This window comes from Micrasema longulum, unplaced genomic scaffold (genome assembly GCF_059751315.1).
Source record: "Micrasema longulum isolate JH-2025_06_02 unplaced genomic scaffold, ASM5975131v1 h1tg001216l, whole genome shotgun sequence".
NCBI lineage: Eukaryota > Metazoa > Arthropoda > Insecta > Trichoptera > Brachycentridae > Micrasema > Micrasema longulum.
In genome coordinates this window covers 142,946-158,050 of record NW_028278403.1, presented here as the reverse complement: position 1 = coordinate 158,050, position 15,105 = coordinate 142,946, and the positions used below count along the sequence as shown (strand labels likewise).

The 15,105-nt window shown below is 33.0% G+C and overlaps 1 protein-coding gene across 1 annotated transcript in view; it reads right to left on the bottom strand.

Annotated features, from left to right (window-relative positions):
- LOC148276455 (uncharacterized) overlaps nucleotides 1-15,105 on the bottom strand; it is a gene marked incomplete at its 3' end in the record, with an annotated part of 265,755 nt that overhangs the window by 140,827 nt on the left and 109,823 nt on the right. The window contains exon 9 of the mRNA XM_088234232.1: nucleotides 10,395-10,594. Within this exon, the coding sequence (XP_088090358.1) occupies nucleotides 10,395-10,594 (200 nt within the window). The remainder of the gene's footprint in view (nucleotides 1-10,394; nucleotides 10,595-15,105) is intronic.

Sequence of the window (15,105 nt, the reverse complement as noted above, 5' to 3'; positions counted from 1 at the left end):
ATGCCGATTCAATTAAAAATATTAGGTTGTTTCTATTCACTCATATCAAACACACACTCACCCTGTTCATAAACCCACCCTCACACCCATATACATTCACACACATACTCACATACCTACCAAAACCACACTCCACTCACTTACACACGCATCCTCACACAAAAAAACTCGCACACATGCACTTCTATTCATCTAACTGAACTGGATTTTTTATAATAAGAAGTATATACGTATAAACATTGTTTAATGCTTTCAGTTGTTCCTAGTGGGTGAAATAATTCAGTTCGATGAATCTCACCCAAACCAACAAAGGTTATAGTTTATTAACTTCACAAAAATAAACAAAAAAATCACTCTTTCCACATACACGAAAACAGTTTTCAAGACCGTGGGTCTTCTTATCAATTTCCCTCATACTGAGAAAAAGTTTTTTGTATTATATCATATATCTACGACACAAAGTTAAACATGGTAAAGATACCCTTTTTAAAATATACTTTTTTAAATAAATAAGTCCCCTACATGCTTAAAAAGACATGTCTATGAATCATGCAAATTGCCGGTGACAATATACAGACTAGAAACCATGTTTGCAACTCAGAAACGTAGCCAAAAATTCAAATTCATGCAACGATCCATGGATAATCAGATGCTCGGTGTATGTCTAAGAGACAGAATAAGAAATGAAGAAATAAGGCGCCGAACCGGAGTCGTGGATATCATAAATCGTGCAGCAAAATTAAAATGGCAGTCGGCAGGGCACTTGGCGAGGCAAAATGATGGCAGGTGGACACCCAGAATAATAAAGTGGAGACCATGGGCAAACAAAAGAAGTGTTGAAAGGCCACAGAAAAGATTGGTCGGTGACTTTGCTTCTATTGCCGATAAAACATGAATGGTGAAAGCGGGTTATAGGAAGGAATGTAGTCGTTTGAAAGAGCCCTTTATCCAGCAGTGGAGAGAAAAAGTCTGAAAAAGAAGAAGACGATGAATATTGACCCTTTCACAGTAAGTTTGTCAAATTATATGTAGAGCTTATGTCCAATATTGACATTCTTCCTTATGACCAAATTTCCATCACATAAACAGTATGATCTGGTTACAAAAATCCATCAGAATTATTTGATTATTATCATCATTATTTTGAACAAAAACCAACAAATGTTAAAAAACACGTTCAATGTTACACAGTGTGTAAAGTGGTCACCTAACCAGCCAACGACATGTGAAAGCCCTATAACGCCTTCACTCAAAATGTTATTCGTCTCTCTTGTAATATGTCAATTCATATCCAAAACAAAGCAACACGTGTTTAATGGCGGGAGAATCTGAAGCCGAAACCGGCTCGGGACTGTAACTCGGTATAGGGACACTTCCAGGAATCCGCGCAATTCCCGGTAATTGTGTACTACTCCCCCGAATTTACCCCACTGCCCCCTCCCCAGTTCGGGCTACAGGTTAAGTTTAGCGCAGACCCGGGCAATCCCCTCCATTCCACGTGGCGCCACCCTACTTACCTATAAACCCACATCCCCAAACTAGGGTTGCCAATGCCATTGTTTTCGTAAAGGACGCTTGCCTCCCGTACAGGGGTTTCGAGTACGATTTTCGCCAAAAAAATTGTTCTCATATATGAGGTTCCGAACTGCAGTAAGGAAATTAAGTGATTGAAATCAAAATTATTAAATTAAACGGCAAAAAAAAGACCCCCACATACTAGTAGCGAGCGATGAGTTTTTAGATTGGAAAACTACAAATATTTTGATAAAATGTCCATAGCGGTAGTATGACAAATATATTCATTAGCTTACCGATAAATTTTCACTATTTCTTAGTAAATAATGAAAAACACTAAATTATTTAAAAATTAGTATTTCTTACCGAAAACGATTGTTCACTAAGGAAACATAAATAATTAACATTTTACAATATAAATATGGGCAGAATGGTGAATGTTACCCAGTGTGTAAAGTGGCCACTTAAACCAGCCATTGACAGGTCATAAGCCCTGTAGATGCCTAGACTTCTATATTACTTTATCTTAAATGTTATTCATCTCTGTTGTAATACATTAACATAAACAGCTCCCCGGGGAGTTGAATCCAGTTCTTGTCTACAAAAATTTTGACAAACTCAAAATATTGTTGACATAAATAATTGTATTTTTAGAATCATTCTTTAGTCGGTTTTTGTAAAACTAAAATTCTTGAAACAATGTTAGTTATATATTTTACTATTCTTCATATATAATTTACTCTTGACACTATGTACTATTAATTCACTAGTTTTTTGTGTAACTTTATCATATTTTTAAATAACTCTAACGGTATAATCATAACTCTAACATAATTTTAAAAATTTAAATGGGTACTGAAGAATTACCTATAATTGAACTGTCATCGTCTGCATAAAAACATTTTATAATTTATCGTTTTTTTTTTTTAACGAATCTTTGTTTTTCAAAACTCGCTAATGTATCTATACTGATACGCTGACATTAAGAAATAAAATGTCAATTCGTTGTAATGTTTATTTCACAACAAATTCACTTTCAAACCATCTAATACGACTTATCAAGTATTATTCTAAACTAACATCCATTTTATGTACACATATTCATAATTTCATTTTCGCATAAATGTAACGGGTGCGTACAATGCTACCTTTCTCGAACGGAACGAATGTATAACAGTTTATTTTAAAGAATGATTGCCCTTGCCGTGTTGAAAGACTAAATTGCATTTGCGAAAGCTGCAAGATTTTACTGTAATCGTAAGTGTAATTTTCCTCACGTAAATTTAAAATTTAGAGTTTAGAGACGTAATTAAATTCATGTTTTATCTTTGGCCGCGCAAGGTCGTGTAATCCAGTAGTAATAATTTCGGTCGATAGAGACACAACTTGCTCGCTATATGAAATATGATGTAAATTTACTTACCCAAGAAATGCAATGTATTATTATTACTATTTTTGTGATGTGTTTTGTCCTAATAATAATTTAATATAAAACGTTATTTTCGATGCCAAAATATGTGGTAAGCTGCAAATAATCGGTTATTAGGAGAATTCGGCCCTGCCACATACACTCCTAAAACTGTTTTTTTAACCAAAAAATCATATTTTACGGCCTTTGAAAAGGCTTATGTGGTTATTTAAATAATCGCATATGCATATACGATAAGTTTTCTTAAACTTTAAAAAAAAAATTACCGTTCATTACAGATTTAAAAAATGGTTTTTGCAATGTGCGGATCTGAAAAAAGGCCACAAGACCTTTAAAACAGATCCGGGTAAGTGGATGGGGCTTTCAATGTAGACTTTTGTGACGTAAAAGAGCTGAAACCTTTATCATGCGGGTGAGATTCATTCGACTGAACCAATTCACCTACTAGGCAACGCCTGAAATGAATTGTCCAATTTTTGTACGTTTTCTTTTAGCCGGATTTTCTGCCGGATGAATCTCACCCACATGATAAAGGTTTCAGCTCTTTTACTTCACAAAAGTCAACAGATGGAAAAATTGTGGACATGTGGATATTTAAACTAGGTTACACAGTGCGTAAAATTGCCACTTTAATCAGCCAATGACAGGTCTGAAGCCCTGTAAATGCTTAGACTTCCATATTCCCTTCTCAACGATGTTTTCCGTCTCTGTTGCAATAAATTTATAGATGAATGACTCTCTAGGGAGGAAACCCAGCTAGTCTGCAAGCGTTTAGACATACTCAAAACATTGTGGTATTCGATTTTTTTTTTCAAATACATTTTCGAGCAACTTCGCCCCATAATTGAATGGTAAAAATATTACCGCGTATAAGAAAAAAAAATCATCCAATTTTCCGTTGCACTGAGCTTTTTTACTAGCGCTTTCGGCCTCTGAAGTTCAATAATTTTATTTCGGCCAACCCTGTCAGACCGTCCTTCGAAGCCTTCGCAACGCTCGGCGAGTCCCTAACGACGCCGACGCCAGCACCGGTCTCCACGGTAACGACCGATGCCGGCGCTGGCGCTGTATGCGGAGCAGAACAAGTGGTTACATAATCATTTATTTATACGAATTAACCCATTCATGGACGTTTTTTGCTTCTTTGAATTATTCACTTATATGACGGAGTACTAAGAAAAATAATAATCTGTTCGTCTGTAGTTAGGCACCTTCTACAAAGCTATAATACTCCGTAGAATCATAATTTGAACGGTTTTGTTTACAAGTTGTAATCTTCGGCACGGGGTTTCCTAGTAAGAAATACACTGTCAACAAATTTTAATATTTTTTTTTTACATACAATGCATTTAGAAAATAACAACACATAGAAACTTAAATTGTAAAAAATTGACAATTTAGTACATTAAAAAAATGCAATTAATCTTTTTACCAGTCAAATAAATTAAAAAATGAAGAAATATTAAGAATTCAAAAATATGCATTTACATAAAATATAAAAAAATACATAATGTATAAATTAGTTTAAAGAATAAGAAAAAAAGAAGTTGTATAAAAATATTGTAGATATACTAAACATAATTTACTGACATCGTCTAACTAATCAGGCGTATTATCTCGAAGGAACCTTTTATATTTCGTACAGGAGAGACAAAAAATTTCTGCGTGACCGGAGAGAACGGTATTATAATAATAACATGCTCTACAGAAAAAATCATCTTTCTTGCGTTTGTCCTAAGTATCGGCAAATTGAATGTAGTTTCGAATCTTGTCCGGTTGGGTATAAGATATTCTAAAAAACTTGTAAGTAAATTGCAATTCATGCCGTTGTTCACAAGTTTAAATATGAATAATTGATCTGCAATCATCCAAACTTCTTGTGATCGTGACGAAACAAATAATAATTATAAATTGTTAAACTATGCTTTCCTAAGAGAGCGGTCTTGCCATCTAGCGGCCGTCGTGTGGCGATGGATGACGTCATTTAAACGCTGTCTGTACAAGCCAATGGCGCTGGTTTCCTAGAGAGCGTTGAATGTGGCGGGACATCAAACACCGGTGCCACCATTTGCTGGACGGCCGTCATAGCTTTGCAAACAGTCGACGAATGGTTTTTCTCGTGGTAAACATTTTTGCCTGTCAAAATTCATGCGAAAGAAAACGACTGGTTAAATGTTGATTGATTTTGTAAGAAATCGTAAAACTTTGTATAATGTGAAGAGTAAAGACTATAAAAAGCCCAATTAAAACAAAATTTGTGGAGAAATATCGGGATAACACTTGAAATCAAACAATTAATATGAATAATTAAAATATATATCTGCTACAAAAAACCTTGTTATTTATTAAAATAGGTATCGTTTTTCCGTTTCAAAAACTTTTTTAAAATTTTTTTTCTAGATAATTGATTTCTATTTTTTTTTTAATAGAAAAGAAACATTAGCGTTCTTAAAATTTACCCAAAAATTACAATTTTCGTGGCCAATTTCAACGAGTCGCAAATAACTTACTATTAGAAAATGGAAGACAAGGTGGGGTAGAGTGGGAACCTCGGACCTCCGATCCGTGAGTCCGCAACACTAGTCACGGGACCACCACCCAATTCAAATTACGACTTATGACTGCTGAAAAATTTGACAGATCATGGGCGCTTATTCCAGCGTAAATTTTTAAAAGATTAGCTGTCACGGCCGCCAAATAACGACGTCGCTTTCTTTTAAGTATTACATATACATATTTAGGCATCGTTCAGACGGCCTTCTTATTACAACCACCGTGTTACGATATATTACGGCCGCTAGATAATCGCACCGCTTTCCTAGGTAACCATCGCTTTAGGAGCAGTACCAAAAATATTAAAAGATTAAGTGGGCTGTTTACCTTATTTCATGCAACTCATTTTGACGAAACCACAACAATTATACAACGTAACATTTTTTGTGGGGTTACTTAATAATTTAATCAACAATACTCGTCTGTGCCCAGGCAGATAGAAGATACAGTTATGTGTGTGAAATAAAAAAAACCCTGGAAGATTGTTTTTGAATTAAAGATTGAACGTTCTCTGAATGAGGAAATCAATTGGAGATAAGTCCACCTGTTGCATATTAGTCGGCGCGTTTTCCTACCTTTCTTCGGGTCCTGAGTTCAATTCCTGGCAACATAAACGTGAAATTTGGAAAGAAAATGTAAGTAAGAATTGAAAACGTGATTTAAAGGGTTGTTATAACTGCAGTATTTATTTGGCTTGGATCTATAAGGCTCAGCGTCGTAAATCGTAATACCACAAGCGAGCTTTTATTTAGCCATTTTGTGACACTTTATTAAAATTGATGTCTTTGATAACAAATACTAATGAAAAATATTACCACCTACAAAATAGTGGCAAGAAAAATATAAAATCTGAAATAAGCCCTTTCAGATCAAAGCCACATATTTCGTTGTTTCTGGACTGGCACCTGGAGTGTAAAACTAATACCTTACCTTCACGTTACAGGTGATTGAAATACGCTGCATTTGGTTTTCCTTTTTTTTGGATTTTATTTTTACTATGTATTTCACTATGTTTTTTTTATTTTTATGTTTTTTGCTATGAATATAGATAATATTATTTTGTTGCCATGTCTTTTACTATGTTTCTTGCTATGTATTCTGTTTTTACTGCGTATTTAATGGGTTTTAAAACGTGTTTTTTACTTTGTCTTTTACTTTGTTTTTTACTATGTTTTTTTAATACGTATTTTACTATGTTTTTCACTTTGTCTAATAACTTTGTTTATTTTCCTATGTATTGATTACTGTTTTTATGTACATTTTTTACTGGCTTAGAACGGAGTAAATAACCCTAGCTGTATAGTTAATGCAACGTTGCATGAATGTAAAATTAAACGAACGTTCAAATTTTTAAACACCCTATTTACACAAATTGCCAAACCATTTTCATGAATTCCATTCCGTTACGAGTACATTCGTCATGACTGGGTTAACGTTATTAAAGTTCAAGAATATGTTATTTTTTTCCTGGGAATAAATGCAGGTAAATTGGAAATAAAAATCCCATAAATAAAATAACGAAAAGAAAACATGCCTACGACGGTTTAAATTAATTTATTTTATTTTATAACAACAAACGGTAGAATCAGACATTTTAATACGGAGAAATATAACGAAGATAGTATTGTTAACTGTTATGGCCAGCGACTCAATTTGACGCGATGATTATCCCTGTCAAGAAGGGATAAATTAAATCCATTCATGACAGCACATTTAATTAAATTCTTTAATGAAATGTGTAGATGAATTCCTCACCCAGAGATGGCGGGCACTGTTTTTGCCCGGTCGGTATTACCGCACCTGAAGAAAAAACCGAAATTTAAAAAAGGAAAACGCGGACTTGACAATTTTGGTTTTCTATGACTTGTTCTTCAAGATTTTCATCGCTGCATTAAGCTCACTAAAATGAATATTCAAAGGTCAGTTTTCATTATGCTTTTTTGACGCGTGATAATTTGTGTGTAAAACTGCTGGCAATGAATATTGAAAGAAATTTTCTATTCAATATGAAAAAATAAACGCATCGCTTAGAAAGGGTATATAAAATTGAAGTACTGTTAACACGTACCGGAATTAATTATACTGTTAACTTATAATGACATAACAGTGTAAAGTATAGAACTACGTAACTGTACTGTATATTTTCTGAATTAAAGAAAATAAAGACAATAAATGAATAACATAATTATATACATATTGGAAAACAAAACCATTATTTTTTTAAAAAACTATACATATTTATACATCAGCATATCTCAGGTTGGATAACTTTCTTCATCCAATTGGTAACCTACTTGCTGATGATAGATACCACACTTTTTGCATCGTCAGAGATTGAAATGAAAGAACTAATTGACTGAATAGATGCTGCTAGTTTAGACTTCAATGAATATGAGCAAAACTAAGTTTACGATCATTGATCGAGCTGATAAAGAAGCACCATTATCCTTATTGCGCAACTTAGAAAGAGTCGTCGATTTCATTTATCTAGGTTCTCTCATCAGCGATGGTGGTGGGTGTGAAGGTGAAATACGGTGATGTATACATCACATTTTTTTTGTAATTCAGAAATGAATTTAATCATGTTTATGATCAGATTTAATGATTTTAATGACAGCCAGATTTCAAAATGAATGAAACCTCATACAAACTCTGAATGTATGAGGTAACATTCATTTTTATGACATTTTGTCATGAGATTTTCAGAAGGTGATTATTACAGTTTTATGTATGAAAGCGGCCTGGCTGTTTTAAGTAGAACATCGAATTGACCTTCTTGCAGTTGATAACACAAATATTTTTTTTAAATCACTGGCATTTTTCTGCATAACAACATACAATTGTACATACTCTGCACAGTAAAAAATAAATAATAAAATTAACTTACCGTTTTTATACTGTATTCCTCTACGCGTATGTCATTTATCTCCACTTATAAGCGTTCAAGATCCATGAGCATTATGACGAAAAGTATTTCAAGTATTTATACAGTTCCACATCACGCCTTTTTTAAATTTTAAATTTTACAATTCGAACCGACGTTTATTTAATTCAATGTATTTATCCGAAATGACAAACAAACTAATTTCTTGTTGTAATTATTTTCAGCCATCGGCCGTGTCAACACAATTTTCAATGGAGACACGCAACTTCAGCTTCGAAATATTCCCAAAGTTTGATTAAATTTCAATAAAAATTTCGTTTCTCATCGCGCCATCTTTGTATTTAACTAATATTTTTTTTATGAAATTATTTACATTTTTGAGTAATGCGTATTTTTTTTCAGAATTTAGTATTTGATATTCTGCCGAATGGTACTAATTATTCAGCCGAAACCCTTTTTTTATGTAGAAGAATAGACCGAATACCGAATCGCGGCATCTCTAGAAATGACAGTTCAACATGCCAGTTGGCAGATGAACGCTCGAATTTGTCTGGTTCGTGGAATTCCGTTTTCTTTACTTTGTTTGCCATCGAACCCCAATACAATAAATACAATTACCTACCTTGTACTGGGGTTCTGGCACCTTATTGTTCGGAACTTGTCTCGCGATAGGCAGGATTAAATCTTGGGGTCAGGAAGTAGCAGCATTTGTCGTGGTTTCTTGATTATTATATGCGATCACACGGCACAGTAGATTAAATGAACTATTGATCGCAACACTAACTTATACGCGATCGCGGTGAGAATATCAAAGGCGCATGCACACACGATCACAGTTCAGTTGTTATTCTTGGGCCTGGAGACAATATTGATACCCACGGTAAGAATTGTAACATCTTAACCAGGGTCAAATAGGTAGCAAATCAATTTGAACGCCTCAACCTAGTAAATGCGCTATACACACATTTAGTAAATGTGGCGTAACCAATTAATTTGAAGTTGTTTTATTGAATTTATATATTTAACTTTGAATGAACTTTATAATAAAATTTCTGTAACACGGAGGCGCAGGGATTTTGATAAAGGGCATTTACGCTAGTTTTTACCTAAATTCCTGTATTTATTTCTTATGGGATTTAAAAAATTCAATTGAGATTTCAATCGCTGTACATCACTTAGATAATTTACATAACTATCAGTATATAAATATCTAGAGATGCCACGAATAGTGATTTGGCTCAATACCGAATATTCGGCCACGCTCTCGGTCGAAGCGCCGAATATTCGGCGGCCGGATGTCCGGAAAAAGATGTGTGCATTTCGCGCGTGACAGGTTACGACCTGTCTTATTGCGGTGCGTGCGGGAGTGACGGGGCGGACGTATTTGTTTCATTTGCGAGTAGATCATGTCGTGACGCTTTATTTATTCAATATTACATCACATTGTGATTCAAACAGTCCTTATTGGTAATTAGTAATTATTTGTTCATTGTACATCATGGCACTATTTAATAAAAATCGCCTATTTTGGAATATTATGAGATTTATAGTGAAGATAATAAACTGGTTGAGTGTTGGCTGAGTAACAAGAAGATCTCGCGAGGAATTTACGAGGAAAAACGCAATTATTTGCTACCTACAAATGCTGGAAAAAAGGTTTTCCTTCATCACAGCTTACCACTGATGGATTATAAGTGTTAAACAAATAATTTGTGATCAAATTATATACATTTTTAATTAATAAGTGTATTTTTTTTCATGATTTGGTATTTGATATTCTGCCGAACGGTACGCAGTATTTGGCCGAAAACGTTTTTTTTAAGCAGACAAATATGCCTAATCACGGTATCTCTAGAAATGACAGTTCAGTCATCAGTAATATTAATTCTTTTGGAAATACAAAGTTATATTTCTTATCCTATTATCTGACCATTAAATTATTTTTTCAAATATTAAAAAAACTCCGTTGTTTTTGATGTAAAATGATGATGTAAAAATAACGTAATGACTTACTTTTCAGTGACTTGCATACAGTTTGGTGGCCAGGCAGGCTGCCGATGGAGGGCAACCACGCCGCTGGTGCGGGAGGCCAGGGTTCTGGACCGCAGAAACTGCTTGATACGGCATATGAGGCGGCACCCACCAGCCAGGTAGATCATGAGGAAGACCACTAGAGGTAACGCCACCGCCATAATCCACAGCTTCAGGTTATACTAGAAAACAAAAATATCATTATTACAGCATGTTCAAATACTCGTTTTAAAAAAAAAACAAAATTAATTTAAACACAAACAAACAAACCATCACGCCGTTTTACTGTAGGGACAGGCAGAGAGGATAGAACGCCATATCACTCTGTCTTTGCATATATACCATTTTATTTAAAAAAATGTAATATTATTAAAAGTTTATATTAGTTCTTAAAATGAACTATGGTTTCAATAAGGTTTCAGCTCTTTAACTTCACTTAAATCAACAAATTGAAGAATTGAAGAAATATGGATTTTCAAACATAGGCGAAATGGTGAATGTTACACAGTGTGTAAAGTGGCCACTTAAACTAGCCAATGACAGGTCATAAGCCCTGTACATGCCTAGACTTCCATATTCCCTTATTTAAGATATTCTCCATCCCTGTTGTTATTTGTTAGGCTAACGAGTTATCTATTTCAACGACCACAAATGGTAAAAATAACATATACGTATAGTCAAATGGAGTCATGCAATTTTGGGATACCTCGGGATACGGTGATAGGTCCACTTCTATTTATTCTCTATGTTAATGACATATTTTGTCAAAATGTGAATTGAAAAATAATATCATATGCCGATGATACGGTGCTTTTAGTTGAGGGAGTTAACTGAAACTCAGTAAATTTAGTAGCTAATGACGTTATAAATAAATTGAAATTATGGTTTTACAAAATTATGTTTTCTTTAAATACGGAAAAGACAAAAATCATCCCATTTTTTAACAGAACAAATTTAGATCCCGTTTTTTTCACTATAATTATTAACCAAAGCAATAGCAACAAAACTAACTGCGATCTGGTATGTTCAGCACTTGATACAACAGATAAAATTAAACTTTTTGGTGTATACATAGACCAAAACTTAAAATGGAAAGACCATATTAGTGAACTAGTTAAACGAATTAGAAAATGTATATACATATTTATTTGATTAAGGAATATTTTAAAAATCGATAATTCTAAAATAGCTTATTACTCAATTGTACACTCTTTCTTTATGGTATTGTAGGATGGGGTGGAGCATATGCCAATTTATTTAACCCTATTAAAATAGTACAAAGATTAATTATAAAAGTAATTTTGAAGAAACCCCTAAACATTCAATTCGGAAAGTCTATATAAAATATTTAAGGTTCATACAGTAGACACTCTTTGCAAAATAAATTCCATCATACAAATTAATAAAGAAGAAAAAATAAAAGAATTTGAGATTAATAAGTCACTCAAATACTAACATAATATTAACATTCCTAAATTCCACACAAGTCATGGTCAAAATATCTTTGTCTTCAAAGGTGTTAAAAATTATAATAATCTCCCTAATGAACTAAATACTATTAAAAATAATATATCTATAAAAAAAAAATTAACACGTGTAAAAACTACATTAAATTTTAATTAGTATGACTATTATTGTTTTATGTTTTTCTTTATATATTAAATTATCCTATATTTTTATTTTGTTTCTCATGTACTCGTATATTAAAAATTATATAAACTCTTATAAACAAACAACCACAACAGTGTAAGTCACTCTCAACATTTTTTTAAATATTTTTTTTTTTTAATGTACATTTAATGTCTAAGAACGTGAGATCTATCATTAGTTAGGCAGTTCAGGTGACTAACCACCAAAAAAAAAATATATGCATGTATAATTTTGCTACGCATTTAACCTATTATATATAAATGTAAATTGCTGTAATAAATACGTAAATATGCAATTATAACAGAAATGAATTATTAATGTCGTAATAAAACTTTCTTTTTCATACAATTCTTTCTCTGTTTTTGAAGTGGATTATTATTATCTTATCTCTTTCTGATATTAATTTATCAAATATTTTTGTGTACCGTGTGTTATATTATTTTCACATATATACTTACTGTTAACTAATTTTCATTATTTGTTTTTAACAATAATTTGTTGATACCATTTTTTTTATACTTATAAGTATATAAAAATGTATTTATTTTTTGTTTGAATTCTTTACAAGTTATTTACAATTTGCTTTTTAATTCAATTACTTTTCTTGTATCCATTTAATTTTTATGTAAAGTTTTACTTTTTATTTTGCATGACAGTATGCTTCTTATTGTTTCTACATGTATTCAAAAAAGCGTTGTTTATCTTTTAAATTTTTACGCACTATGTTTGTACTTACCTGTATATTTTTTGTAAATGCCCCTTGGGCGTATTGTAAAATTAAATAAATAAATAAATTAAATAAATAAATAAATAAAATAAATGAATAATAAATATCCAGAGATAGATGAAGAGAGATCGAATTATGTTATTTCTTCCCCTTTTTAAGCCCAATCTATTTTGCATAGAGTTTGCAAAAATTTCCAAGAAGTTTTTGTTTACCTCGGTTAGTATCGACATTTGAGAAATGAGTTAGATGAACAAGTTGAAATAATATTACCAAACATTATTTATTTTGAAAAGTAAAAAAAATATTTTACGTAAGAGAATTGAATTAAAGCAACTTGGAATAATTTCACTAAATAATATTTTTAAAAGTTACGAAAATCTATTTTACATGAAAACATTGAGGCCGATGATTGATCCTGTACGATTAAAACGGTCAAATTTTGTTATGAAATTCAACGATTTGTTAAAATTATTTGATGGAATTTTCATTTTAATTTAAAAAATAAAAAAAAGCAATGCCGCAGTTGCATTCCATCAGCAACACTACCAATAGTCCTACTCCCTAGCGTCCATGAGTGGTCTCTTTGGCCCCGCGAGCCCTGGTCAATGTGGCCACTGGCATTAACATCAGTGCCATAGCCGATAGGGAGAGGATGAATGGCGAGTGTCCGGCGCCATAAAACGGGACCCTTCCAGCTAAGGGTAGCTAACCCCGACAGAAAATTCCACCGAAGAAGGCAACGAGAAACCACTTCGGTCAATAATTCCCGGGATATCACTATGAAGAGAAACCAAACAATGGCCCCGAGTCCCGGGCGGTCCTTAAATGGACCAGGGGTGCGAAGAATCACCCGGCTCGACAAAGAACTGTGGAGGAGCTGTTTCGCACTGTTCAGGAAGGGAAGCTTTCTCGCAAGTGATCGTCAACCTCGGGGGGACCCGACATGACACGTGAAGAAGAAGAAGATAATGTGCAAAAAAAATCACCCCTTTAAGTACAGGAACCCGTTTGTTTAAAGAAATGTCAGACCGCGTTTCTTCTTCTAAAACAGATTTTTTCAACTTGTAGATAGCGACCCCCAGGGAAGTCACAGTCGCTTTATACAGCATCACGGCTAAAATTATTTGTTTTATAACCACATTTCAGTTAGTATTTGAATAATTTATTGGCTAATAACATCATGTTACTGCATGGGTAGGAATTTAATTTACAGCCGTTCAGTTGTCGTGGCGATAAAGAGTCGAATACGCTTATAGCAAATTAAATGCTAATTACGAATTAATAAATAACTCGAAAACAACAACAGTAGAATAGATATTGATTAAAAAAGAGTAATGGATAGCTTGAAGCTAGATTCACGATGTTCTGTTATTATCTTTATAGATATAATTCCTCTGTAGTGTGCTGTCACTGAACTCCTCCTAAACGGTATAACCGATTTACGTGCGGTTTTCAGAGGAATAAAGATCTTTGCTCTGTGCGTGTTCGTAGACATTAAAATCTTCAATCTTATTTGTAAAAAAGAAGTGAGAAGCATAAATTTATTGATCTACCAGGGTTGCATTCGAGGAGAATGCATTTACAAAAAAATGTAAAGATGTTTTTTTTTGTGTGTCAAAAGTTTATTTTTGAATGTTAACAAACAGCATTTGTTTTTTGTTGATCTTAATCAGATTCTTCCCATAAATTCTTTATAATTTCCACCCATTTATTTCTTTTTACTGGATTTTTGGTAATACTAAAATAATATCAAATTCAAAACATTTAAAAAAATCGTATTCCTACATAAGTACACCTCTCTGTTGGTGAGAAGACCGAAGTATGACGTTTGCAAAAATAATGCCAGATTGGAAAAAAAAAATGTTTTGGAATTCAACCATAAACAAGTACCTACTTAAATTCAGTATTTGAATATTAATAATTTTTAGTTTTGGAATTTAATCGAAAACAAGTACCTAGATACCTACTTTTCAAAAAAAAAAGAATTTTTCCAAGGCACGCCAACGTTCGGGCAGGACAAAGTCTGTCGGGTCCGCTAGTTATCTATATATATAAAATATAATGTTCGTATGTGTGTCCTCGACAGACTAAATAACTACTGGCCCGATTTACGTGCGGTTTTCAGCAAAAGTAGTTATCTGCCATGAGTATTTTTAAAGCACTTAAAATCATCAATTCAATCTGTAGAAAAAAGATAGAAGCGTAAATGTTTTATTCATATACCTACCAGGATTACATTCGACGAGAATGCGTTAACTAAAAAAGTTTGAGGGTGTTATATTTTCATATTTAAAAAAGTTTGTATTTTAATGTTTC